This window comes from Saccopteryx leptura, chromosome 7 (genome assembly GCF_036850995.1).
Source record: "Saccopteryx leptura isolate mSacLep1 chromosome 7, mSacLep1_pri_phased_curated, whole genome shotgun sequence".
NCBI lineage: Eukaryota > Metazoa > Chordata > Mammalia > Chiroptera > Emballonuridae > Saccopteryx > Saccopteryx leptura.
In genome coordinates, this window is record NC_089509.1 from 119,003,884 (window position 1) to 119,031,675 (window position 27,792).

The following is a 27,792-nucleotide window of genomic DNA, read 5'->3' on the forward strand; positions in this document are numbered from 1 at the left end:
CAGCGGGGACCAGGCAGCTGCCCCCCCCCCCCCCCGCCCCGCCCCACCCGCTTCGGGATGCCGGGACCCGGGACACTTTCGCTGGCGGTGGTCGGGTTCTGCTGCACTTGCATCCACTTATAGAACAATTTAAGACGACAGTCACAACTTCTCATTGTTACTGTCACAATCGGATCGCTCCCAACTCCGCCCAAGAGCCCACAGCATACCGAGCTCGGGCTGCGGCTTCTTGTCGCCCACGTGCACGATGGTGCTGCTGTAGCTGCACTGGCTGGTTATCGACACCACGCTCTCCGCCTTGCCCGGCAGCGCCAGCGAGGTCAGGTGTGCGCCCACGTCCGCGTGCCTGTTCACCCTGGAGGGCAGCACCGCCGCTTTGTAAGAGAACACGGAAGAAGACACAAACCGTCTGGATAAGAAACGCGACTCTCTCGCCGGGTCCACACCCCGGTGACTGCACACACCCTGGCACCTGACAAGCTGTCCTCAGGGGTTAGGTTTATGCGGAAACGTCGAGAACAGGGAGTTGGAATGGGAACAATTCGACTCACATCCTGGGTCCTCTGGGTGGGGCAGGCAGCCGGGCAGCTCAAGGGGCTCTGGCCAGGGGCCTCTGCTGGGAGCCCAGCCCCTAGAAGGCCTGTGAGGAGGGGCTGCCCAAGCAGGCATCTGGCTCTCCCTGGGACAGGGCACAGACTGTCCCATCACCACGTGACCACCCAATCACGGATACCCGATTTCTGATCCTAGTAATGACCGCCAGGGACACGTATGGTATTTGAGCAGCCCAAGGTTTAACCTGAAATAACCTGACCCGAGTTAATATGCAGACACCATGGAAACAGGGCCTGCCTAGAAGGACAGCTGAGAGGCCCTCTGCGTCCTCAGAGTCCAGAACCACCTTGACTTCCAGCTCACAAGGAGACTGCTGACACTTAAGTACTTTGGTCATTTTTAAAAGAGCCTACACCCATATTCTGTGTCCCTGAAGCCACTGAGCACTCAGTATAGGGAGGGGAGGAGGGGCCTCCAGGCCTTCCAGGGAGCCTGACCTCACGGAGGGGAAGCTGTGTAAGTTCTCACACTTCATCAGCCCAGGCGCCATACCTGCAGCAGGCGGCCTGGGGCTGCCCGTGGCCTTTCTCTTGTCGCTGGCCCTGTGCGTGGGGGCACTCACGGGGAACTCACACTTCCTCTTCAGGGTGGTGGCCTCGCTGCAGCTCTCCAGGTACCTGAAGGGAGGTCACAGACAGCTTCCTGGGACAGGCCCGCCAGACACTGGTGACCCCTGAGCGGGGTGGGGCTGGGGGATGCCGCACCTGAGGACACTGTCCAGGCAGCTGATCTGCTGGTAGGAGCCGGCCAGGTGGTTCTTGCTGGCCAGCTCCTCTGGAAAGGCGGCCTTGGGCGGACTGGCTCCTGAGCTGTCCTCTGCGGCCTGGACGGCTGTCATCTGAGCAGAACTGTGCGTTTCTGAAAGAACAGCAGAATTGCTTTCAGTTAATACTTGTTTTCCCCAAAGAGTACATTCTATATATTTCTTTCTTTTTTTTTTTTTTTTTTTTTTTTTACAGAGATAGAGAGTGAGTCAGAGAGAGGGACAGACAGGGACAGACAGACAGGAATGGAGAGAGATGAGAAGGATCAATTGTCAGTTTTTCATTGCGTGTTGCAACACCTTAGTTGCTCATTGATTGCCCTCTCACATGTGCCTTGACCGCAGGCCTTCGCAGACCGCGTAACCCCTTGCTCAAGCCAGTGACCTTGGGTCCAAGCTGGTGGGCTTTTGCTCAAACCAGATGAGCCCGCGCTCAAGCTGGCGACCTCAGAGTCTCAAACCTGGGTCCCCAGCATCCCAGTCGGACGCTCTATCCACTGCGCCACCGCCTGGTCAGGCCACTCTATATATTTCTACCTAAAGACAAGGCTGGGGGTGCTGACCATGAGTCACAAACCCAGAACCAGTGTCAGCCCGATACCCGGCAGCCCTGTTGGCTGGGGGCCACGGAGCCATCCAAGGAGGAAGCCTGGGGGATGCTGATGACCAGCCCAGGGCTGTCCCCAGGGTCAGGGACTCAGCAATGGGGGAGGCCAGTTCTTACTTGAACTCCTGACACTTTGGGGGCCAATAAGATCTCTGGTACTTGACCCCCAAAGTCAATCGATATTCCCTGCCTCCACCAGGGGACAGGGGGGTCCGTCTTTTTAAACATGACCAGACCTCAGTGGTGATAACAATTACAACAGCCTCCAGCACCCTGCTGTGGCCACTTCTGCTCTTGCCCTCCCATGTCCACTGCACGCTGTGCCCTGGGGGCCTCAAGGGCAGAGCCATGTCCCCTCATTAGTGTGTCCCCAACACCCAGCACAAAGGCAGAAGTGTACGTATCCCCAAATCCAGAATCCCGGCAGAGGTGAGCTCTGGCCTCAAGGTTCTCCACAGAAGGCTTCCTGGAGGAGGCACAGCCCAAGCACAAAGGCTGAGTGGGAGCCCAGCAGGGGCAGAGCCCAAGTGCACACGTGTGCGTGCCTGCACACGCCTGAGCAGGGGCCCCACACGAGGCCATGAGGCGGGGACGTGGTCAGGTGGGAGCAGGCTGCAGTGGAGGTAGGCTGACGGCCCATCCCTCCCCGCACCTGTGGGACCCCCGTGAGGTGATGGCCCCGGAGCAAAGCTGGCACTTTCCACTCCAGACAGGGTCTGATCTGTGTGTTTGCAGGACAGCTGGGCAGCGTCCTTGTGTGAGCGTGTGCGTGTGTGAGCGTGTGCGTGCGCTCACGTGAGGTGAAGCCCGTGGCCCATGCCACTCCGCTGAGCGGGGCCTGCAGGGTGCCAGAGCCCGCAGAGCGGGGCGGGCCTACGTGCTGGAGGAGCCCAGGCCCTGCACAGACAGGACAGCGCAGGGGACCACCCACGTTTAGGTTCCCCGCCACCCGCAGCTCAGGTGACAGCCAGGAAACTGCTGCACGACAGCTCTACCTAGGAAACTGTGAATACTCTTACCTGCAGCAGACTTTCTCTTCTGTTCTCCAGATTCATCAGAATAACGATTTTTAGTTTTGACCTTATTCCCATTTTTAGAAATTTCCTTGAAGAGAAAGAAAAGGAGCACATTACTCAGCACCAGAGGCCGGCTGGTCCCTGAGCCTCCCCACGAGGGGGTAGATCAGCCCGGGGAACCCCCACCAGGAGAGGTTCCGAATGACACTGGCGGGAGAGCCAGTGACAAGGGACGCCACGACGGAAGAATAGTGAAAAAACAAGCCGAGTGGCAGGTGACGTTTTCTTCCGTCCTGCAGCTAAACCTCTCCTTTTGCTTGGTTTGCCCGTAAAACAACTTGTCATCCAAACCCTTAACCACAGTTTCAGCTGCTGCGACTCTGAAGAGGTTGTGAAGTGAGCCCCCCTCCCCGCCCAGAACGGAGTTTAGGGAGCAGCAGGCAGCCCGGATGGACCGGCAAGGGGTCTTTCGCGTGCTCTGTGACTCCCGCATGCACCAGGCTCGGGAGGGGACAGAGAGGGACCTACGGCTCTTCTCCGGTGGGCGTCTTCGTGGCCATTGCTGTCGCTGGAGGAGGTCTGGCTCATGAGGTGTTCGTGGGACCCATTGCTGCCCAAGCTCCCGTAGCCGCTGGAGCCACTGTGGGGGACGGGCTGGGGAGAGAGCACACAGGAGGCTCAGGCCCGGGGCCGGGGGGAGAGGACACAGGAGGCTCAGGTACGGGGCCGGGGGGAGAGCACACAGGAGGCTCAGGTACGGGGCCGGGGGGAGAGGACACAGGAGGCTCAGGTACGGGGCCGGGGGGAGAGCACACAGGAGGCTCAGGTACGGGGCCGGGGGGAGAGCACACAGGAGGCTCAGGTACGGGGCCGGGGGGAGAGGACACAGGAGGCTCAGGTACGGGGCCGGGGGGAGAGCACACAGGAGGCTCAGGTACGGGGCCGGGGGGAGAGCACACAGGGGGCTCAGGTACGGGGCCGGGGGGAGAGCACACAGGAGGCTCAGGTACGGGGCTGGGGGGAGAGCACACAGGAGGCTCAGGCACGGGGCTGGGGGGAGAGCACACAGGAGGCTCAGGTACGGGGCTGGGGGGAGAGCACACAGGGGGCTCAGGCACAGGGCTGGGGGGAGAGCACACAGGAGGCTCAGGTACGGGGCCGGGGGGAGAGCACACAGGGGGCTCAGGTACGGGGCTGGGGGGAGAGCACACAGGAGGCTCAGGTACGGGGCTGGGGGGAGAGCACACAGGGGGCTCAGGTACGGGGCTGGGGGGAGAGCACACAGGGGGCTCAGGTACGGGGCCGGGGGGAGAGCACACAGGGGGCTCAGGTACGGGGCTGGGGGGAGAGCACACAGGGGGCTCAGGTACGGGGCTGGGGGGAGAGCACACAGGGGGCTCAGGTACGGGGCTGGGGGGAGAGCACACAGGGGGCTCAGGTACAGGGCTGGGGGGAGAGCACACAGGGGGCTCAGGTACAGGGCCGGGGGGAGAGCACACAGGAGGCTCAGGCCCGGGGCCGGGGGGAGAGCACACAGGAGGCTCAGGTACGGGGCCGGGGGGAGAGCACACAGGAGGCTCAGGTACGGGGCCGGGGGGAGAGCACACAGGAGGCTCAGGTACGGGGCCGGGGGGAGAGCACACAGGAGGCTCAGGTACGGGGCCGGGGGGAGAGCACACAGGGGGCTCAGGTACGGGGCCGGGGGGAGAGCACACAGGGGGCTCAGGTACGGGGCCGGGGGGAGAGCACACAGGAGGCTCAGGTACAGGGCCGGGGGGAGAGCACACAGGGGGCTCAGGTACAGGGCTGGGGGGAGAGCACACAGGAGGCTCAGGCCCGGGGCCGGGGGGAGAGCACACAGGGGGCTCAGGCACAGGGCTGGGCAGAGGACAGGGCTGGCGTGTGGGCCTGTGCTCTCAAAGCCGGGTTCCCAGAGTGGCCGTGACCGGCCCAGGGATGCTGGCGAGGGTGAGGCACTGGGTTGGAACCCAGGGTCAGGCTGTGGTGGGCTCTCAGCCTCCACCTGCAGTACCTGGGTCCCCGTCCCTGGGGAGACTGCTAAGAGGGACTTTATTCAACTGCCCCCTCTGCTCACATGGGGGTGGGCCAATCTTGGTTCTCTGGGGAAGTTTTAGAAATTAAACTCAATGCACCACAGTCTGCTGACCAGGAAGCAGAAAGCTGCCCAGCCAGGGGTCACTGTGCTTGCACTTGTTCTTCTTAAGCGCTAGGCCCTGAGGACAGGGGACAGGTGTTCTCAAGTCCTTCTTGTTGCCAGGGTGGCATCCTGCGTTGGTGTGCCCCCCCACCGTCCATATGGGGGAGGTCGGGCGTGGGGTCAGTGCTCAGGAGGTGGGGGACGACTTGGGGAGCAGGGGTCTGGTACGTCCTTTAGCCACCAGCCCAGGGCTGCAGGTCAGAGGCAGACCCCCCAAAAGTGTACGGCTGGGTCTGCTCCAAACTGGACAAGCTACAGATGTGCCCGCCTTTCCCCCACCTGTCCACGTGGTGGGGAGAGAACAGGCACCAGGGTGCCAGTGGGGCGGGGTGCAGGGGAGTGAGACCACAAAAGGATGGGACCCCTGGGTTCAGGACAGCCCTCAGGCGGCCTATGCGGTGGGGGCTACCGTGCAGGGGGGCGCCTACCTGCATGAGCAGCCGGTGGATCTGCTCGGTGAGTTCCTGTATGCCGGGGTGCTGGGCCGCCTCCTCTGTGCCCGGCTGAGCAAACACGTCCTCGTTCAAAGGGCCCCTGCGTGATTTCCACGGTCTGTTAGTTGGGGCTGCACTGCACACCATGCAGGGGCCTGCTTCTTCCCTGCAGCCCCCTGGGCTGCCACCTGCCGGTTCCTCACCTCCCTCCTCGCCCTCCCAGCTCTGCTGGAATGAGGTCCCTCCCACCTGGGGCAGGCCCCCACTCCCTAGGGCCCCGAGCCCTGGATGGAAGCACTCACACTCGAACTCTGTGTCGCCCTATGATGAAGGAGATCTTCCTGCTCCAGGGGTTGATGAAGCTGGACCAGCTGGTGTCCAGCGTGATGTACTCTCCGTTCTGTGTGCGGAACCGAAGGGGCGAGTAGTCGAAGGGCTGCCCACCGGCCTGCACGACTGGGAGAGAAGACAGCGTTCAGGGGCGAGCAGGGAGGCTCGTGGGAAAGGCTGCCCACCAGCCTGCACGACTGGGAGAGAAGACAGCGTTCAGGGGCGAGCAGGGAGGCTCGTGGGAAGAGGAAAGACGGCGGAGCATGGCATCGGCAGCACGTGAACCTGACAGTGGCCAGCCCCTGCTCTGGCTCAGCCCCCATTCTGCTCTCAGTGGCAACAAAGGTTGTTTCCGGCAGCGTCAGTATATTTCAGGACGCACCTGTCTGCCAGCTTCCCCAGGGGTCACCTGTGTCTGTAAGCCCTGGGCTGGGTGACCACCCGGCCTGGTCACTACCTCCCCCATCACAGTGGAATCTGTGCCCCCTCCTCCACCTGCCAGGGAGGGCAGGAGTAGAAGGAGGTCACTCAGGCCACACAGGACCCGCTGGCAGTGCCAGGGGGGGCAGGAGTAGAAGGAGGTCACTCAGGCCACAAAGGAACCCGCTGGCAGTGCCAGGGAGGGCAGGAGGTGTTGCAAGCCAGTCTGACCCGTCTTTGCTGGGTGCTGACCTCAGGGGGTGCCCACCAGCTTGTCAGAGCCCTCAGGACTGGCCACGAGAGGGGACCTACTCTTTTTGTGGATGGCGAGCATCAGGGGCCGGTCACTGGGGTGGAGCTGCAGCAGCACTGGGCTCTCAATCAGGTCCTGAGGTAGGTAGCCCAGGAGCGGGACCGCCCTGCAAGGCAAGCGCACAGTGTCACCCGCGCAGGTGTGCCTGGGGACCTTCCACAGTGCAGCCTCCACATGGGGGGCAGACCCTCTCGGAACCAGCCGGCCATTCATGGGGCCCCTGAGGATCAAAGTTTGGGCGTTAGGCTAACAGAGACAGTCTCTCAGTCGGTTGGTGAAAGGTGACAGCAGCCCCAAGGTCTGTGATACAAAATAAGGCCCTGCGGTCCTACTTGTCACTCGCTGACGTCCTGACAGAATCACTCACGAAAATGTTCTTTTTCTTCTTCGTGTTTTATAAGTTTGGCCAGATGTGGCCTGGAGTGGATTTTTATTTTTTTATTTACCAAGTTTGCTGCACCTGGAACCCTGTCCACTCATGCCTTCCAGCTCAAGAGGCTGTCCTGTTCCTACTAATTTGGCCACCGTGTCCAGTTTATTGAGGCCTCCCTGGGTGTGACCGTTGCTGCTTGGGGACCTGCCCTCTGTGCCCCTAGTCTTGTAGGAGCTGTTAGTTTGTTTTCTGAGAAAATGTTCCATGTCAGATTTCTGCTGAGCCCTTCTGTCTCTTCTGTGTCCTGTCCCCTCTGTGGTGTCCTGTCCCCTCTGTGGTGTCCTGTCCCCTCTGCCAGCTCAGCTGCTCTCCCGTCTTCCGAGCTGTGTCTCCACCTTCTTCTTCCTGGGCTGGGTTCTCGTACCCACTCTTCTGCTCATGTGGAAGGACATTCTCCTTTGAGACGCAGAGCGAGGCCGCCCTGTTCCCTGTGGTGGGAACTCCCTCAGGCCTCGTGTTTTCCTCTGGCCGGATGTACAGAATGTTCCTGGTGCCCTTCCAGCTGAAGGACTGGCGGGGGCGGGGGGGGGGGCAGAGGAGGAGAACGGGGAAGAGGAGGGAGGAGGGGAAGGAGGAGGAAGGCAGGGAGGAGGGGAGGAAGAGGAGGAGGAGGAAGGCAGGGAGGAGGAGGAGAAAGAGGAGGAAGAGGAAGAAGACAAGGAGGAGAAAAAGGAGGAAGAGGAAGAAGACAAGGAGGAGAAAGAGGAGGAAGAGGAAGAATACAAGGAGGAGAAAGAGGAGGACAAGAAGAGGAGGAGGAGGAAGAGGAAGAGGAAGACGAGGAAGAGGAAAAGGAGGAAGAGGAGGAGGAGGAGGAAGAGGAGGAGGAGGAGGAGGAGGGGGAGGAGGAGGAAGAGGAGGAAGAGGAGGAGGAGGAGGAGGAGGAAGAGGAGGAAGAGGAGGAGGAGGAAGAGGAGGAGGAAGAGGAGGAGGAGGAGGAGGAGGAGGAGGAAGAGGAGGAAGAGGAGGAGGAGGAAGAGGAGGAGGAAGAGGAGGAGGAGGAGGAGGAGGAGGAGGAAGAGGAAGACAAGGAGGAGGAAGAGGAGGAAGAGGAGGAGGAGGTGGAATGAGGGCCGGAGGGCGGCTCAGCTGGGAACTGTGCAGACTGTGTGGTGTCGTGTACACCTGCTCACCAACCCTCCTGCGAGGGGAGAGGAGACTCCTCGGGTGAGCTGCAGACAGGATTTCTTAAATTTTTGGAGAAATAAAAATTACCCCCCACCAAAAGAAAAATTATCCCAGGGTTGCCTCACAATGCAGCTCCCAGTCCCTGCCCCCCCCCCCCCAGGTCCTGGTTGAGCGGGGCTGGGGGGCCCAGGAACCTAATCGTTCTGCCACAGGTGGTCAGGGGCACGCAGCTGAGCGGCCTGGAAGCCACTGGGCCCTGGCTGCCTGAGAGCAGACCCTTCCTAGGAGGCCCCGTGGCCTCACCCTGGAGTGGGCAGGGGGAGGACCTGGCCCTGGGCAGCATCTGTTGAGGTGACCTTGGCCATTTCAGAGGGCTCAGCACGCGGACATGTCTCAGGCCACTTCCCGTGAGTCTTCTGAGCGGACTCCTCCTGACCCCAGCCAGCAGCCTGGAGCGTTCTGTTTTCACAGGTCTGTGCAGGAGGAGCTGGGGGAGCCCCCGGGCCCCAGCCCCACACCAGTGACCCAGGGCTCCCAACAGCAGCCGCGTCCTGGCTATTACACCCACAGAGGGGCCCGGGGCCGAGGGTGCAGGCGCCACGCGGGCTGGCGGGTGCGTGTGCTGGGACTCCGCCCACGGCGTGCACGTCTGCCCCGGCACACGGTCCCGTCTGCACCAGCGCCCACTCATGCCGTTGGAAATGAGTTCAAACACAGGCTCGGTTAGAATGAGTGCTGCTCCCTGGTCACCGTCCACACTGCTCATCTCAGAGGTTTCCAGTGTCACTCCGTAAGGACCTGGTGGCCTGACTAGTGTATCTCTGCTGCTCACCGCACACGACGTGCACACCATGCGCACCCCACGCGCAGGCAGAGCTGCACTGCAGCTCTCGTGTCAAAGCCGTGACCACCCACTGAGCTTTCCTTCCTTGTGAGGTCACTGCCGGTAGCAGCGGAGCACTAGGTATCCCGAGGGAACCTCAGCCCCAGGCCGGTTCTGAGACGTGTGTGAGCGTGAGGCTTGTGTGTGGGCCGTGGCGACAGTGCCACGGGGCTTACCTTTCATCCACATCCTGGAACAGACAATTGGGTGTATGTGTGGTCGTAAAAATTCTCTTTTCCGGAGGAATTCTAGGGGCTGAAAGAACAGAATTTTGCTCAAATGTCTGAGTCTGAGAAATGCATAGATAACATAGTTGCGTCATAGGTACTAGAAATCCAAGTGGCTTCAGAGTGATGGGGGCCCAGCAGGAGAGAGCGCGGGCTCAGGCAGGGGCCCTCGGCCCTCGGGGGCCTCTCTGGGGGGCGGTTCTGTCTAGAAAGCCAGGCATCCCAGCTCACAGAGCCGCGTGCTGGCATGCGTGCGGCTCTTCTCAGGAAGCCCCTGCTCCGAGGGCCACCACTGAGACTTCTAAGATCCAAAGAGATGTGCTGGACAAACTCTTTTTAAAATAATGAGTTAAGCATCTGGATTCAAAATTCTCAGCAAACGTCACTGTACTGGGACTTTAGTTTCTAAGGTAGGCAAAAGTAATTTGCATAAAGGAAGCCATATATCTGAAACTTTCCTCAACTTCCAAATTCATGGACCAAACATTCAAAATTCCAAATGTTTCATTCTTGAAGGAGACTCTAATCATCTCGGGGGGAATAACCTGCTGCAATCTAAGTAACCCTTTAAATCTTTATGGACTATTTGGAAGACAACATAGTCTATATGCAGGAATCCATCAAATACTTGAAAGACACATAACTAAAACATTCCTACCGCTTAAAAAATGCCTTTTTAAAGCAGACCCAGTAAATCACCGAGAAGGTCATAAACACAAGCAAGGCCTGGACCGGGTCCCGAAGCCTGGCAGTTAGGCCGGCCCCCGTGGAATCGCAGAGAATCCTGACAGCGTGGGATGTGCTGAGTTGCCACAGTGAGGACCTATGGTCTGGCCGGGCTGCGGCTGGTAGAGACGGTGGCACAGCTTACTAGGACGGGTCACTGGGAGGATATGATCAGGGTGGCAAAGTGCCTGAAGAACCCACATTTGCATTTATGGGGGAGGGGCGGCAGGAGGAGCTGGCAGGAACAGGAAGGGGCACCTGCTGAGACAAGCCTGCCAGGTAGCCGACCCCGCTGGCGGGGGGTGGGGGGTGGGGGGGTGGAGGAGGGGCGCTAGGAGCAGAAACAGCAGGAGCAAAGATGGGGGATGGGCAGGGGGCAGGGGACGGCTCTCTGGGGGAGCCAGTATACATCAGAGGAGCTGGAGCTGGTGTCCCTGCACTTCAGAGAGAGGGGTGCACAGGGGTGGGAGGGACTTGGCCCCCGGACCCGTCAGGGCTGTTCTCAGTACATGGACAGACGTCACTGGCGAGGGAGGGCAGCAGGGTACCCACGATCACAGTAACGGCCTGGCCGTGGCGGAGAGCTGTCCGCACACAGACCATGTGGGGTGGGGACGTGGTGTGGCAGGGCCCCCGGAAGGCCCAGTGACAAAGGTGGGCGTGCTGAGTCCCGAGAGACATGGAGCCGCTGCGCAGGGTGGAGGGGGCTGGGCTGGGGTCCACCTCACAGACGCCGCGGCATCTGAACCACGGGAGGGACCGGAGGCCCAGGGGAGCCGCGGGGGGGGGGGCCGCGGGGGGCGGCGTGCTGTCACCTTCGTAGCCTGAGTGCACCCGCTCCGCCAGCAGCAGGCAGCACAGCTGGCTCTCGGCGCCCGGCGGCTCCGGCACCTTGACCAGGTACGGTGTCATCCGGAACGGGTGGTGACAGACCTCGTTCTCGTGGTTCTTCGGGACGCTGCGGGGCAGGGCGCCATTAGAGGATGCCGTCACGAGAGAAGGAACCGTCCCTTACTGCTGGCCCCGCCCCCACGGCTGGCTGTCACCTCTCCGCACCCCCTTGTTTGTTGTACAGATGCGCCCAGTGTAGAGCTGGACAGACTGTCCTCGGCCTGTGGCCTGGGTCCCCTCCCCACCGCCTGGCTTCTCTGTCCCCTCTCTCAGATCCTGGTGCTGTTGGAGGGTGAGTCACAAAGTCCCCAGGCCTGAGCAGTGAGGTCTTTTGAGCCCCTCTCTAGAGCGGTTTGCATGTTAGTTGGGGAGAGGGATGTGGCTCAAACAGTGGGTTCCTGGCCCGACTTCTGAGGGCACCACTGTCTGGCCAGGGGTCACCCCTGACACTGCAGCTGGTCATCCCATTTCACGCCAAAAACGTGTTGGGAAAGCTAGGAGCTCTCCCGGAAAAATTCACTTAAAAAGCAACCACAACGCACACTTGAACTGAAGGCTGCCCCACTTTCGGGTCCTCACGGCCCCCGGGGTGAGCCTTCCCTCGCCAGGCTCCTGGCAGCCTCAGGCACGAGTGGCAGTGCAGGCTCCTCAGGCTGGCCTCCCCCACGAGGGCTGGGTTTCATCGTCCACTGCTGACCGTGCTATCTTAACCCCTTCTGCACACTGAAAATCCAGCTCTGACCGTGTGTTTGTGCCCACTTTCAGGGGGCCATGCATGCTGTGTGGCCCCTTGCCCCAGAGACCAGGGCTCAGGTGGCTGGCAGTCCTCCCGTCTCGAGCACGGCGGGCTTGGTGGGGACACGCGGGGCCCCCTGCACCTCCCATGAGGTGCTTCGGAGGAAATGGCTGTGCCACTCCACGTCTAGGAAAATCAGTACTTGGGCTTACCTGACACGGCAGAAGAAAGACTTCTCCTCCATGCATTCTTGAGTGAAAGAATCTGAAAGAAAAAGCCCAGAGTCACGCCCTTGCTGCCACACAATGTGTAAACAGCGCTGTGCTCTCCTACAGACCGCAGCAGAGCCGGAGCCCAGGGGGGCGCAGCTGACCAGGCGCCACGGAAGCCCGTAGAGCAGGGGTCCCCAAACTTTTTACACAGGGGGCCAGTTCACTGTCCCTCAGACCGTTGGAGGGCCGGACTATAAAAAAACTATAAACAAATCCCTATGCACACTGCACATATCTTATTTTAAAGTAAAAAAGCAAAACAGGAACAAATACAATATTTAAAATAAAAAACAAGTAAATTTAAATCAAGAAACTGACCAGTATTTCAATGGGAACTATGGGCCTGCTTTTGGCTAATGAGGGTCAATGTGCTCCTCTCACTGACCACCAATGAAAGAGGTGCCCCTTCCGGAAGTGCAGCGGGGACTGGATAAATGGCCTCAGGGGGCCGGATGTGGCCCGCGGGCCGTAGTTTGGGGACCCCTGCCGTAGAGCTTCCGCCCCAGCCCTGACTCACACAAGCCACCCTTCACGAGTGCGGCACGCATCAGAGCTCACAGCCAGGAGTCGGGCATTTTCGGAATGGCACAAACGCTGCTAGAAACACGCAAACCAATGATTTCACTCTGCGAGACAGACAGTTCCGCACATAAAAGCCATGAGTGCGGCCAGAGACATACTTTGGGGGATGTTCAGTTCTAAAAGAAACAACTCACAGCGTTTCAAAGGTCGCATCAATCCTTTGCTAAAACATTAACTTCTTCAAAATTTAAAAATGTGTCTAGGCCCTGGCCGGTTGGCTCAGTGGTAGAGTGTCGGCCTGGCATGCGGAAGTCCCGGGTTCGATTCCCGGCCAGGGCACACAGGAGAGGCACCCATCTGCTTCTCCACCCCTCCCCCTCTCCTTCCTCTCTGTCTCTCTCTTCCCCTCCTGCAGCCGAGGCTCCATTGGAGCAAAAGATGGCCCGGGCGCTGGGGATGGCTCCTTGGCCTCTGCCCCAGGCGCTAGAGTGGCTCTGGTCGCGACAGAGCAATGCCCCGGATGGGCAGAGCATCACCCCCTGGTGGGCGTGCTGGGTGGATCCCGGTCGGGCGCATGTGGGAGTCTGTCTGACTGCCTCCCCGTTTCCAGCTTCAGAAAAATACAAAAAAAAAAAAAAATGTGTCTAGTAGAAACCGGACGTCAACTGGATGACCTCATCACAGATGAGGGAACGGTGTTCCCATAATAAAGGGTTTATGAAACAGAAATCTCAGCCTGACCTGCGGTGGCTCAGGGCATCAAGTCTCAGCCTGGAGTGCGGGGCTCACTGGCTTGAAACCCCGGGCTTGCCGGTCAAGGTGCCTACGGAAAAGAACTACTACGAGTTGATACTTCCCACCCTCTTTCTCTCTCTCTCAAATCAATAAATAAAATTAAAAAAAATAGAAACCTTAGATTTCGATCCTTCACATCAAGTGTACTCCACATGAAAGAAGTGAGAACAAGTGGAGGAACACCACGGGCCTCCGGGAAGTCACCAGGTCTTTCTCTTTTATTCAGGCAACACTCGGTCACAAACATGGGGACGTGGGGCCAGCCCGTTCATGCCACGAGTCCCTTTCATGCAGACACCCTACACTGCCCTGCAAACTTGGATCATCTGACCGGACAGTCCTCAGGCGGCATTGTGGGAGCAAGTGGACGGCTCTGCATCTGAAGCCAAAGGCAGGTGTGTCCCTGTCTGAGTCAACCATAAGGCAAACTATTTCTGGGCCCGTCTGCTGTCAGGAAGGGGCGGCTGCCCAGTGGCAGTGCTGAGAGTGGGGCTGAGGCGTGTCTGCTGTGAGCAGAGAAGCTGGCCCATGAGCCGAGGACGGAATGAGGGATGGTGTGGGCGTGGCAGCAAGGGTGGCTTTCGGTCAAGGTTAGGACGGAGCTCAGGCTTGTCTGGGGACCCAAGGCCTCGCTCATCTGCTCCCGGGTTAAACCTCAGCTCTGTGTGGTCAGAGCCCAGCGAGGGGCGGGGCTTGTCTGGGTGCAGGTGGCATACGCTGCAGGATGCACACTTCACAAGGGGACTCTGCTGGCCACCTGGGTCCCCGACAGCTCGAGGGGCTGCAGGAAACGCCTGGCTGGGTGGGGCCGACCCTCCTCTTCCGCCCAGGACCCCAAGCCACGCTTCTGCTGGGTCTTGTCTGGCCGCCCAGTCCCCTCCTGCACCTGCTGTGAGCAAGGCCTGCACCGGTCCTGGGCTGCACCCAGGCCCCCCAGACTCCGTCCGCTGGAGGAGGCCACGGGCAGTTACTGCAGGAGCCCCGCTGCCGCCGCCCCTGGGGGCACCCCGTCCTCCCCACACTCTGCAGACCCGTGTCAGCCTGCGGCTTCTCAGAACGACTTCACAGAAATGCCTCACATGTCTCAAACGCCTCTGGGATGCCGTCCCTCTCAGGGGTCTCAAACTCGCGGCCCGCGGGCCGCATGTGGCCCGCCCACCAATTTTGTGCGGCCCGCAGATTAATCCACAAAGTTTGATTAGTCTGCGGGCCGCACAAAATTGGTGGGCGGGCCGCACGGCCGCGAGTTTGAGACCCCTGCTAACTGATGGGACGCTCTTGCTCTCTCGCCTTGGACAGAGGGCCGCCCGGCTGCGCGGGGCTCCGTGGGTGAGGGGTGGTGCCCCACCTCCGGGGCTGCCGCGCGGGGCCCTCACCTGCCCCACTGCAGACGCTCCACGGAGGGAGCTTGTAAGGCGTGGTGGAGCTGTGGAACACGCTCACGTCGTGAGGCGCCAGGAACTCCACGAACTTGGCGTCGTGAAAGGCGTCTCTCTTACAGCAGAAGATGGAGGCGACTTGGTTGGAGATGTACAGGATCTTCCCGGTGACCAGGGACACGGCCACAGCGAACATGTCCTGCAAGGAGAGCACACTCGATGAGAACGGGCAGCGGCGACCGGCAGATGGGAGGGCACGGGCACAGGCCCGGTGACAGGAAGGGAGTGTGGAGGGTCGAGGGGCCCCTGGGCCCCTTCCTCAGGCCTGGAAGAGTAACTCCACTTCCCCTCATGGACACCGGGGCCCAGACAAGGTACTATCTGAAGTCCAATCAGGGTTCCACTGCCAAAAGGAACCCTGTGTGCAGAGCCCTGCAGTGGGGTCCGTCCAGCACACTGGGGCGGAGACCCCTGGCATCTGGGCTGGGCTGACCTGGGAGGTGGAAGGGGCCTGCACCCCTCTCCCTCTGTCGCCTGGGCTGGTGTGCCCCTTTCCTGGGGTGCCGGGAAGCTGCCTGGGCTGCAGGCTCAGCCCTAGGAGCTCAGGGCTGCAGGGGTGCTGCAGGAAGGAGGGGGGAAGGAGCAGGAGCCCAGTTTTCCAGGCAGCTCTGCCTGTCCTACTCCCTGCTCACTGAGAACAAGGACTCAGGACACGGCCAGCCCGCCCCCTCCCCTCAGACCTCCAACGGGCCCATCTTTATGGGACACTTAAAAATGTATGAGATTTGGAGTCTCATGAAACCGAGTGCAAATCCCAGGGCACCCCTACAAAGCCCTGAACAGTGAGCCAACTGTCCCCTGATGTGTCCTCACCCTGCAGTGGCACTGCTCCTGGTCATGGTGGGGTCCCACGTGAGGAGAGAGCGGGGTGGAATGGTGAGGGGAGGACAGTGTCTCAGAGACACCTGCAACAGGACTCGACTCCTGAACCGCAGACTTCACTCACTTTTTTAGGTGAGAGGAGGGGAGACAGGCAGACTCCCGCATGTGCCCTGAACAGGATCCACCTGACAACCCCATCTTGGGCCAATGCTTGGGTACTATTTTTAGTGCCTGAGACTGATGTGCTCCAACAGAGCTATCCTCAGCGCCCAGGGCCATGCTCAAACCAGTCAAGCCGCTGGCTGTGGGAGGGGAAGAGGGAGAGAAGGGGGAGAGGGAGGTGAGAGAAGCAGATGGTCGCTTCTCCTGTGTGTCCTAACCAGGAATTGAACCCAGGATGTCCATATGTTGGGCCGGCACTCTATCCACTGAGCCACCAGCCATGGCCCACATTCTTTTTTTCAAGGTCTGAACTCACTTCCCAGAGCTCCATAAAGCCACCAGCCCAGCAGTCAGCGGGCTCCCCCCAAGGAAGGCCCTGTGGGAGGCACTCACCGCATTCTTCATGATGAACTCCGAGGTGACGCTCTGGATCTCCTCGACAGAGTAGGAGGGCACGTCTGCGCCACAGCTGTGCTTCTCGCGGGACATGAGCAGCTGGTAATACTCCTCGTTGGCTGCGGGAGAGACCAAGGGACAGTTCCTGACTCACGTTTCTCATGAAAAGGGGGCTACGGGTCTATCTTCCGGGCGCCAGAGACCAGAGCACAGAGAAAAGGGAAGCAACACAAATAGAAATACGGGGTTTTCCCCTGAAAATCAGAAGGCCTTTGATTGCAGGACTTTTTAAATGATAAATACACGTTATCTTAAATAACGTGGCCACAGAGGTCCACCAAGCGCTCACTCCCCACAGGCTGTTAGTATGATGCCGCGCTGCTGTTTCCATGCAGGACAGCAGTGGCAGCCCGGCTCGTCTCCCCTGGTGGCCTCGGCCAAATGTCCCCTCCACACAGAACCGACTGCCCAGGACGTCAGGCCCAAGGAGCAACACGTGGGACACACCATCAGAACAGACGCTGACAAGGACCACTCATCCTGGAACATCCAGCATGGCTCTGGGTGACTCAGCCACGGCTGAGCGGCTGGAGAGGCCCCCGAAAGGCCACCCAAACCAGGGCCCCAGCACCTTCCAGGCCTGGCACAGACTGTCCCAGGCAGACCACCCAGATGAGCCCTTCTCACAGAAGTTGTCCAAACACTAGAACACGTGAGCGCTATTTGAAATGTGGCTTTTCTGGCCGGTTGGCTCAGCGGTAGAGCGTCGGCCTAGCGTGCGGAGGACCCGGGTTCGATTCCCGGCCAGGGCACACAGGAGAAGCGCCCATTTGCTTCTCCACCCCTCCGCCGCGCTTTCCTCTCTGTCTCTCTCTTCCCCTCCCGCAGCCGAGGCTCCATTGGAGCAAAGATGGCCCGGGCGCTGGGGATGGCTCTGTGGCCTCTGCCCCAGGCGCTAGAGTGGCTCTGGTCGCAACATGGCGACGCCCAGCATGGGCAGAGCATCGCCCCCTGGTGGGCAGAGCGTCGCCCCCTGGTGGGCGTGCCGGGTGGATCCCGGTCGGGCGCATGCGGGAGTCTGTCTGACTGTCTCTCCCTGTTTCCAGCTTCAGAAAAATGAAAAAAAAAAAATAAATAAAAAAAAAAAAAAAAAAAAAAAAAATGAAATGTGGCTTTTTAGCCTCGTTATTAGTGCCAGCCTTCGCCCTGATGGTAGGCCCCGCCTGACGGGAACAGAATAAAGCCCATTTCTCATTTATCTCAGCCTTTGCGGCTTTTCTGTCCTGTGTGTTTCTGATGCACAGCGGCCACTGGGACCTCAGTGCACGAGTGGGGTGTCTCAGTGGAGGCAGAGTGGGGCGTCTCAGTGGAGGCAGAGTGGGGCGTCTCAGTGGAGGCAGAGTGGGGTGTCTCAGTGCACGAGTGGGGCGTCTCAGTGGAGGCAGAGTGGGGTGTCTCAGTGCACGAGTGGGGTGTCTCAGTGGAGGCAGAGTGAGGTGTCTCAGTGGAGGCAGAGTGAGGTGTCTCAGTGCACGAGTGGGGTGTCTCAGTGGGGGCAGAGTGGGGTGTCTCAGTGGAGGCAGAGTGGGGTGTCTCAGTGCACGAGTGGGGTGTCTCAGTGGAGGCAGAGTGGGGTGTCTCAGTGCACGAGTGGGGTGTCTCAGTGGAGGCAGAGTGGGGCGTCTCAGTGGAGGCAGAATGGGGCGTCTCAGTGGAGGCAGAGTGGGGTGTCTCAGTGCACGAGTGGGGTGTCTCAGTGGAGGCAGAGTGGGGTGTCTCAGTGCACGAGTGGGGTGTCTCAGTGGAGGCAGAGTGGGGTGTCTCAGTGCACGAGTGGGGTGTCTCAGTGGAGGCAGAGTGGGGCGTCTCAGTGGAGGCAGAATGGGGCGTCTCAGTGGAGGCAGAGTGGGGTGTCTCAGTGCACGAGTGGGGGGTCTCAGTGGAGGCAGAGTGGGGTGTCTCAGTGCACAAGTGGGGGGTCTCAGTGGAGGCAGAGTGAGGTGTCTCAGTGCACAAGTGGGGGGTCTCAGTGGAGGCAGAGTGAGGTGTCTCAGTGCACAAGTGGGGCGTCTCAGTGGAGGCAGAATGGGGCGTCTCAGTGGAGGCAGAGTGGGGTGTCTCAGTGCACGAGTGGGGCGTCTCAGTGGAGGCAGAGTGGGGTGTCTCAGTGCACGAGTGGGGGGTCTCAGTGGAGGCAGAGTGAGGTGTCTCAGTGCACAAGTGGGGTGTCTCAGTGGAGGCAGAGTGGGGGGTCTCAGTGGAGGCAGAGTGGGGTGTCTCAGTGCACGAGTGGGGTGTCTCAGTGGAGGCAGAGTGGGGTGTCTCAGTGCACGAGTGGGGTGTCTCAGTGGAGGCAGAGTGGGGTGTCTCAGTGGAGGCAGAGTGGGGCGTCTCAGTGGAGGCAGAATGGGGCGTCTCAGTGGAGGCAGAGTGGGGTGTCTCAGTGCACGAGTGGGGTGTCTCAGTGGAGGCAGAGTGAGGTGTCTCAGTGCACAAGTGGGGTGTCTCAGTGGAGGCAGAGTGGGGGGTCTCAGTGGAGGCAGAGTGGGGTGTCTCAGTGCACGAGTGGGGTGTCTCAGTGGAGGCAGAGTGGGGTGTCTCAGTGGAGGCAGAGTGGGGTGTCTCAGTGGAGGCAGAGTGGGGTGTCTCAGTGGAGGCAGAGTGGGGTGTCTCAGTGGAGGCAGAGTGGGGCGTCTCAGTGGAGGCAGAATGGGGCGTCTCAGTGGAGGCAGAGTGGGGTGTCTCAGTGCACGAGTGGGGTGTCTCAGTGGAGGCAGAGTGGGGTGTCTCAGTGGAGGCAGAGTGGGGCGTCTCAGTGGAGGCAGAATGGGGCATCTCAGTGGAGGCAGAGTGGGGTGTCTCAGTGCACGAGTGGGGGGTCTCAGTGGAGGCAGAGTGAGGTGTCTCAGTGCACAAGTGGGGTGTCTCAGTGGAGGCAGAGTGGGGGGTCTCAGTGGAGGCAGAGTGGGGGGTCTCAGTGGAGGCAGAATGGGGCGTCTCAGTGGAGGCAGAGTGGGGTGTCTCAGTGCACGAGTGGGGTGTCTCAGTGGAGGCAGAGTGGGGTGTCTCAGTGCACGAGTGGGGTGTCTCAGTGGAGGCAGAGTGGGGTGTCACAGTGCACGAGTGGGGTGCCTCAGTGGGGGCAGAGTGGGGTGTCTCAGTGGAGGCAGAGTGGGGCGTCTCAGTGGAGGCAGAATGGGGCGTCTCAGTGGAGGCAGAGTGGGGTGTCTCAGTGCACGAGTGGGGTGTCTCAGTGGAGGCAGAGTGAGGTGTCTCAGTGCACGAGTGGGGGGTCTCAGTGGAGGCAGAGTGGGGTGTCTCAGTGGAGGCAGAGTGGGGCGTCTCAGTGGAGGCAGAATGGGGCGTCTCAGTGGAGGCAGAGTGGGGTGTCTCAGTGCACGAGTGGGGTGTCTCAGTGGAGGCAGAGTGGGGTGTCTCAGTGGAGGCAGAGTGGGGTGTCTCAGTGGAGGCAGAGTGGGGGGTCTCAGTGGAGGCAGAGTGGGGTGTCTCAGTGGAGGCAGAGTGGGGCGTCTCAGTGGAGGCAGAATGGGGCGTCTCAGTGGAGGCAGAGTGGGGTGTCTCAGTGCACGAGTGGGGTGTCTCAGTGGAGGCAGAGTGGGGTGTCTCAGTGGAGGCAGAGTGGGGCGTCTCAGTGGAGGCAGAATGGGGCGTCTCAGTGGAGGCAGAGTGGGGTGTCTCAGTGGAGGCAGAGTGGGGTGTCTCAGTGGAGGCAGAGTGGGGTGTCTCAGTGGAGGCAGAGTGGGGTGTCTCAGTGGAGGCAGAATGGGGCGTCTCAGTGGAGGCAGAGTGGGGTGTCTCAGTGCACGAGTGGGGGGTCTCAGTGGAGGCAGAGTGAGGTGTCTCAGTGCACAAGTGGGGTGTCTCAGTGGAGGCAGAGTGGGGGGTCTCAGTGGAGGCAGAGTGGGGTGTCTCAGTGCACGAGTGGGGTGTCTCAGTGGAGGCAGAGTGGGGTGTCTCAGTGCACGAGTGGGGTGTCTCAGTGGAGGCAGAGTGGGGTGTCTCAGTGCACGAGTGGGGTGTCTCAGTGGAGGCAGAGTGGGGTGTCACAGTGCACGAGTGGGGTGCCTCAGTGGGGGCAGAGTGGGGTGTCTCAGTGGAGGCAGAGTGGGGTGTCTCAGTGGAGGCAGAGTGGGGTGTCTCAGTGGAGGCAGAGTGGGGGGTCTCAGTGGAGGCAGAGTGGGGCTGAGTGGGCTCACACACGTGCCCGTGAGGTGCGGGCTGCTCGTCACAATGGAGCAAGCAGGTAAGAAGGCGCTCACATGTGGGAGCTGGTGGTTCCCACGGTGATGAGAGGGCCCAGGAGGGTCCATGGCTGTGAGACCAGGACTGCAAACATGCACACTTGCCCCAAGATTTCGGCTGCGTCTCTGAGGCACTGAGCACGTTTGAAAGCTCTTCTGCCCTGGCCAGGGAGCTCAGTTAGAGCGTTGTCCCAAGGTTGAGGGTTCAATCCCAGATCAGGGCACACACAGGAAGTGACCAGTGAACACACCACTAAATGGGACATCAAATGAATGATTTCCTCCCTCTCTCTCCCTCCCTCTCTCTGTCTCTTCAAAACCAATCAATAAAAAAGGAAAAAATTAAAAAGGAAAAAAAGAACCTCTCCTCCCTGGTCCCAGCAGCAAACTGAAAGGCGAAAGGCCAGGCTGCATGGACCCCTCAGCCAACTCTACAGCCAAACCGTCCTCAGGTGACCCTGAGTGCAGGGGTCTGGCCTGGAAACAGAGGCCCCCGCGGGGACCTGCGGCCTGGAGTGAGGCGTCTGCCAGGGTAAGGTCCCGGAGCGGGGCGTCTGCCAGGGTAAGGTCCCGGAGCACGGGGCGTCTGCCAGGGTAAGGTCCCGGAGCGCGGGGCGTCCGCCAGGGTAAGGTCCCGGAGCGGGGCGTCCACCAGGGTAAGGTCCCGGAGCGGGGCGTCCGTCAGGGTAAGGTCCCGGAGCGGGGCGTCTGTCAGGGTAAGGTCCCGGAGCGGGGCGTCTGTCAGGGAAAGGTCCCGGAGCGGGGCGTCCGTCAGGGTAAGGTCCCGGAGTGGGGCGTCCGTCAGGGTAAGGTCCCGTGGCTGCAGCAAGTGGGGGGAGACTCCTGAGGGCTTGGCGCTGACTGAAATGTGGTGTTTGAGCCCGACGAGCAGAGAGTGGAACCTGCAGGGTTGGTTCATAGGTTCCTGCATCTGTGAAGGTCTCTGCACTGTGTCCTCAGACAAAGGCCTTTGTCTAGTCCACTGAGTGGTGCCAAGAGCTATCACATACTGTCACACAATGACGAAATCCACACAGGCCCACAGGTGGACGGAAGGAGGCCCTCCACCTCACCGGCCTTCCTGGTCCAAAGACCATCACCAACACGGAGGCTCACGTGGTTTTAGATAAATAAGAAATGAACAGCCTGGCTAGTGGTGGCACAGTGGACAGAGCACTGACCTGGAATGCTGAGGCCACTGGTTTGAAACCCTGGACTTGCCTGGTCAAGGCCATTATGACAAGCAATGAAGAACTAAAGTGAAGCAGCTGTGAATTGCTGCGTCTCTCTCTATCCCTCCTCTCTCTGTAAAACCACTAAATAAATTTTTTTTTTTTTTTTTTTTTTTTTTTTTTACAGAGACAAAGAGAGAGTCATAGAGAGGGACAGACAGAGACAGAGAGAGATGAGAAGCATCAATCATCAGTTTTTCGTTGCGACACCTTAGTTGTTCATTAATTGCTTTCTCGTATGTGCCTTGACCGTGGGCCTTCATCAGACCGAGTAACCCCTTCTTGAGCCAGCGACCTTGGGTCCAAGCTGGTGAGCTCTGCTCAAACCAGATGAGCCTGCGCTCAAGCTGGCGACCTCAGGGGTCTCAAACCTGGGTCCTCCACATCCTAGTCAGACACTCTATCCACTGCACCACCGTCTGGTCAGGCCTAAATAAAATCTTAAAACAGAAAAAGAAACGAACAGCCCAGGTCCTGAGTGAAGAAGCTCTCAGATACTGTCTTTCAAGGACAAGCCCTGTCAGCCCCCCCCCCCCCCCCACTGGTATTCCTTCATGTTATCTTTTAAAGGAGGGGCAAGATGGCGCTGCCCTCCCAGGAGCACACCCAAGCCCCTCCCTTCCCCCCTTCTTCCCTTGCAAGTGTGCATCTCCCCAAATACTAAGAGTCCCCACAAAACTCACGCCCAGGGCGCAGCGGGCAGTGGCCGCTTCTCCCAGCTCGCCACCTGAGCCTGTCTCCAAGGCCCCCCTTTCTCTGACCACCAGGGAGCCGACAGCGCCCCGCCCGGGCGCTCCTGTCGCTGCTCCTAACCCGGGCCCTTCCTGTGGCACTGTCCCCAGCTTTAACACACGTGCTCTCAAAATGAAATAAAAAGAAAAGAAAAAACAAAGGTGGGGCAAGTGCTTGGCTACACGCTGTGGAGGTCTCGCATCAGTCCCGTTCGGAGGTGCTGGCCGCACCAGGCGGTCAGCGGTCACAGCTCTGGCCAGAGCCCGGAGGACGCTGAGCCCTCCTCACCACAACCAACTCTGCCCAGAGCACCAAGATTTTGTTATAATTCGGTTTCTCTCAAAAAAACCCAATTTGTTTCTCCTCTAAAAGTCTAGTGCAATAGGAAACCCAGGGAATCGAGGTTTCCAATCACGGCAGCTTCACCAGACGTCGAAATGTCTCTCTTCTGTGTCAGGTCTGAGTCTCAAATGCCAACAAAGCCCAAGCTGTTATTAGGGAGGAACTGGAGCTCCTCTCTACAGACAGCCGCGGCAGACCTACCTTTCACCCGCTTCACGCTCCTCAGGGCGTACTTCAAGGTCGCCAGCGTGCTGACCTTCCCCTTGGCCTTCCCCTCCGCGGGGAGGTGGGCCTTCAGCTCTCTGAGTGTTCTGATCAGCTCTTTGTGCGCGTCGGCTTTGGCGGACTGCTCGCTGCTGCGGAGTTACAGGAAAGAGGCAACCAGACGTTAGTGCCGGGCCCTTCTCCGAAGAAATGCGCGTCTGACCCAGCTTCTCAACCAGACGAGGGGACTTCTCGGTTCTCCGTGGTGCGCTGCAGGGCTCTCAGCGACATTCCTGGCCTCAGCCACGGGAAAAGTAACACAAATGGAGCCGCTTCCAAACAGAGTTGGAGGTGCCATCGAGGCAGTGCCTTGTGGTCTTACCCCTGGCACCTTTGGGATGTTGAAATAGGACAACACTGTGTCCCAAAGAACCGTTTACAGACATTACAAGAAAGCAGACAGGATACCAGACTGACAATGAGAAGAAACTGTTTAGAATTATGGTTACTATGTTACCTTGTCTGCACCAGTGGAAATGTCTCCCATCTACGGGTGTGACTGTTCCCTTCCCTTTCTCATGAATACCCCTTCCTTTTACTCTTAATTGGAACATTACTAGGTTTTCTGCCTGAATCAGTGTATCCTGAAGAGCTGTTCTTTTTTTTCCAGTGTTTTAATGTTTGTTGATTTTAGAGCATGAGGAATGGGGAGAGAGAGCGAGAGAGACAGGAACATCAGTCTGTCCCTGTGTGTGACCTGACCGGGGATCGAACCAGCAACCTTTGCTCTTCTGGACGATGTTCTAACCAACCGAGCCATCCAGCCAGGGCGTTATTATTATTATTTTTTTTAATCTTAAATAAATGTCCGTTGCCTCTCACTGTGGCCTTTTATATTCAGATGAACACGTACCGGAGGCCAGCAGCACCCTTGCCAAAAACTTCTCTAGACACCACGTGGCTCTGGGGAGGCGAACCGGCCATGGCTGAGAACCCTGATTTCATGCAAGTGACCAGGTTAGATGTCCCTCTCCCACATGAGAGGGCCCAGCTGTGCCCAGCAAGGCCTGCTGGTCGACCCACAGTCCAGCTGAGCAGACTTCCCTGTGGGTCTCGGTGAGAAGAGGACGGAGTGAGGGAGGTTACAGGGGACGCAGGGGCAGCCGGGGCGAGAATGGGAACGATGGTCCCGACAGGGCAGGGGATCACAGAAGGGTCTTCAACAGGAAGGAGCAGAGATGGGAGGCAGGGCCGGCGGGCGCCTGCCGAGGACACGGGCGATGTGGAGCTGAAGGCACAGAGGCAATGACTGACCCAGGTGTCTCAGTGACGGCAAAGTGCCCCCAGGCCCAGGACAGAGCCGCTGGGGCTCCAGGGGGCTGTGCACAGGGAACTAAGGGTGTGTGTGTCACAAACACCTACACGGGGTGAGCACGTCTCAGTCCTAGACAAGGTCGACCAGAAGAGGGCTGGAGGGGCGACAGGCCCGGAGCAGGACTGGGGGCTCTGGGCGGCCCCCAGGGACAGTTGTGTCTGGATGGGCACAGCTGGGTTCACGGCGCAGGCTAACCAGTTCTAGGAGTGGCCCGAACAAGTCACGCTGCCCCCAAAACCGTAGCCCGAACAAGTCACGCTGCCCCCAAAACCGTAGCCCGAATAAGTCACGCTGCCCCCAAAACCTAACGTCCAAGGACAAGTCTTTTGATTTCTCCGAAGACTCAGTCCGGGGGTTCTAACCAGCCTTACCTGCAGCCACTTGTGGACCGGTTGTGTTCCGACTTCGCCAGCATCAGAGTGAAGGCGTCTGGACTGTGAGGACAAGAAACAGAGCTCAGAGGCTGGCCCGTCCATCCCTCCCCCCACCCCACCAGCAGTAACGGGCTGGACAACGCCATAGTGAGAAGCCCAGGGTTGAGGGAAACTGGACAGGAAACCTTCCCAGACCAGGAACACGGCAGGAGAGCTGCAGCCCCAAGGCTAACGGAGCAAGTTCATTTCCTATGAAGCACGCAGCTGCGGGCGGGTTGCCTGAGACTACAGTTACCCACTACCAAGGACATACTGGCATCAGGTCTACAAAGCTGACAGAGACATCACATAAGGAACAGACCTTGTAACTTTTGTTACTATAAGTTAGCAAGACTTTCAAAAATCTGAAAAAACTTGATCACTATGATTTAACGATGGCAAAGCAGCCACATTCAACAGAAAGGAGACCCTGAGAAAACAGCCCGCGCCCACCTCCCATGGGTGTCGGCCGGCTCCACCAGCATGCCCTGCTCCTTGCTGCTGTCCTCGCAGTCGCTGCCCTGCGAGTCCCGCCCCATGGAGCAGTTCTCGTGGGTCTCGTTCCCGCTGCAGCCGCTGCTCATGTCCACGTCCTCCTGGAGCGGGGCCGGACAGGGCGTGGGCTCCGGGGGCTCCTTGGTGAGGCCACTGGGGCCGGGGGCAAAGCCAGCAAATCCGTTCATGTTCCCGAGGGAAGCTGGTGAAGGAGAGAAAAGGTCATCAGCCAGAAAGAGCCCGGGAGGTAACAGCAGCCGCCATGTGGCCGCTCGTCAGGGACACTCTCCACATTCCACTCAGGGAGCGGGCAGTGGTCACGGTCCCTCATGGACGTCACACAGGTACTCTCTCTTGTTCTTATTCACTGAGCTCCCACCTGCCATGAATTTGGAGGGTGGCTGAATTAGGCAGCACAGTCCCTGACATCGTGGTGCTGATGGCCTCACCAGAAGGTGACAAGAGCGTGGGTGGTCCCTGCCCAGCACGTGGGAACCTGGGGGAACGTGCAGGCTCTCACAGAACGGCTGGCAGGGCTCAGGCTCTGCAGGCGCCCAGCCCCCCCAGCTGATGTGGGGGCGCAGCTGGGTTCAGAAGTCTCGGCCATCACGAGTCACAGGAGACTCTGACGCCGGGCTGTGGACCAGGAGACCCTTGAAATGAGGCGGGGCGGGGGGGACTTTGGGGAAAGGCGAGGCCTTAAGGAGCTGGTGTCACCCTGTGAAGCGGCCAGAGGGTGTGGGGAGCACAGGGGCTCCAGGCCCTGCGGGCAGTCCAACGAGGGCAGAAGGGGGAGTCACTGAGGAGCTTACACTTTAACCATTTATCTGGGAAATGACTGGGAGGCATTAAGCGTGGTGAGTGCCAGACTGACATAACTGAGTTTGCATTTGGACAGGCCCCACTGCAGCAGCTCCAAACAGAAACCTGAACTTTGGTGCCTGGGGGTGGGGGGGCTGAGATGAGAGGGACCAGCCTGCGGCTCTCACACTAACCCGGGAAGAGAGACTGAGGAGTGAGAGTGAGCACACTGCTGGGGGTCTGACTGCAGCCTGGGGGTGGGGGGGCTGAGATGAGAGGGACCAGCCTGCGGCTCTCACACTAACCCGGGAAGAGAGACTGAGGAGTGAGAGTGAGCACACTGCTGGGGGTCTGACTGCAGCCTGGGGGTGGGGGGGGGTTGAGATGAGAGGGACCAGCCTGCGGCTCTCACACTAACCCGGGAAGAGAGACTGAGGAGTGAGAGTGAGCACACTGCTGGGGGTCTGACTGCAGCCTGGGGGTGGGGGGGGCTGAGATGAGAGGGACCAGCCTGCGGCTCTCACACTAACCCGGGAAGAGAGACTGAGGAGTGAGAGTGAGCACACTGCTGGGGGTCTGACTGCAGCCTGGGGGCAGGAAGGCTTCGGGTGGGGGGGGCCCGGGAGGTGTCTCCCTTGGTGAAGCAGGTATCCACTCAGATCAGACAGGACGGGATGAAGGCACCACAGGAATGGGGTGGTTGGGGTTAGGGAAAACCACAAGTTCTGTGCGGCCCTGGGGCCACAGGTGGGGGAGGCAGAAGCTGCTGTCACCTCCTGAGTTCAGAGGTCAGGAAGTCAGAGGGTGAGGGGACTCACAGACACAGCCCCCAAAGGCCAGCCTTGGGCACTGAGCAGGGAGGGGAGACCCGGGGGGCCAGGCAGCCGCCGCCCTCACGGACACAGCCCCCAAAGGCCAGCCTTGAGCACTGAGCAGGGAGGGGAGACCCGGGGGGCCAGGCAGCCGCCGCCCTCACGGAGGGGACTCACGGACACAGCCCCCAAAGGCCAGCACTGAGCACTGAGCAGGGAGGGGAGACCTGGGGGGCCAGGCAGCCGCCGCCCTCACGGAGGGGACTCACGGACACAGCCCCCAAAGACCAGCCTTGGGCACTGAGCAGGGAGGGGAGACCCGGGGGGCCAGGCAGCCGCCGCCCTCACGGAGGGGACTCACGGACACAGCCCCCAAAGGCCAGCCTTGGGCACTGAGCAGGGAGGGGAGACCTGGGGGGCCAGGCAGCCGCCACCCTCACGGAGGGGACTCACGGACACAGCCCCCAAAGGCCAGCCTTGGGCACTGAGCAGGGAGGGGAGACCTGGGGGGCCAGGCAGCCGCCGCCCTCACGGAGGGGACTCACGGACACAGCCCCCAAAGGCCAGCACTGAGCACTGAGCAGGGAGGGGAGACCTGGGGGGCCAGGCAGCCGCCGCCCTCACGGAGGGGACTCACGGACACAGCCCCCAAAGGCCAGCCTTGGGCACTGAGCAGGGAGGGGAGACCTGGGGGGCCAGGCAGCCGCCGCCCTCACGGAGGGGACTCACGGACACAGCCCCCAAAGGCCAGCCTTGGGCACTGAGCAGGGAGGGGAGACCTGGGGGGCCAGGCAGCCGCCGCCCTCACAGAGGGGACTCACGGACACAGCCCCCAAAGGCCAGCCTTGGGCACTGAGCAGGGAGGGGAGACCTGGGGGGCCAGGCAGCCGCCGCCCTCACGGAGGGGACTCACGGACACAGCCCCCAAAGGCCAGCCTTGGGCACTGAGCAGGGAGGGGAGACCTGGGGGGCCAGG

At 60.1% G+C, this 27,792-nt stretch overlaps 1 protein-coding gene across 1 annotated transcript in view; it reads right to left on the reverse strand.

Annotated features, from left to right (window-relative positions):
* PER2 (period circadian regulator 2) overlaps positions 1-27,792 on the reverse strand; it is a 48,151-nt gene that overhangs the window by 12,158 nt on the left and 8,201 nt on the right. The window contains exons 2-17 of the mRNA XM_066345575.1: positions 25,162-25,405; positions 24,667-24,729; positions 22,918-23,072; positions 16,146-16,267; positions 14,706-14,907; positions 11,953-12,004; positions 10,929-11,071; positions 9,337-9,415; positions 6,716-6,822; positions 5,956-6,109; positions 5,648-5,753; positions 3,530-3,655; positions 3,005-3,089; positions 1,320-1,473; positions 1,108-1,232; positions 210-374 (exon numbers count right to left, since the gene is read on the reverse strand). Of these exons, the coding sequence (XP_066201672.1) occupies positions 210-374; positions 1,108-1,232; positions 1,320-1,473; positions 3,005-3,089; positions 3,530-3,655; positions 5,648-5,753; positions 5,956-6,109; positions 6,716-6,822; positions 9,337-9,415; positions 10,929-11,071; positions 11,953-12,004; positions 14,706-14,907; positions 16,146-16,267; positions 22,918-23,072; positions 24,667-24,729; positions 25,162-25,391 (2,068 nt within the window). The 5' untranslated portion in view covers positions 25,392-25,405. The remainder of the gene's footprint in view (positions 1-209; positions 375-1,107; positions 1,233-1,319; positions 1,474-3,004; positions 3,090-3,529; positions 3,656-5,647; positions 5,754-5,955; positions 6,110-6,715; positions 6,823-9,336; positions 9,416-10,928; positions 11,072-11,952; positions 12,005-14,705; positions 14,908-16,145; positions 16,268-22,917; positions 23,073-24,666; positions 24,730-25,161; positions 25,406-27,792) is intronic.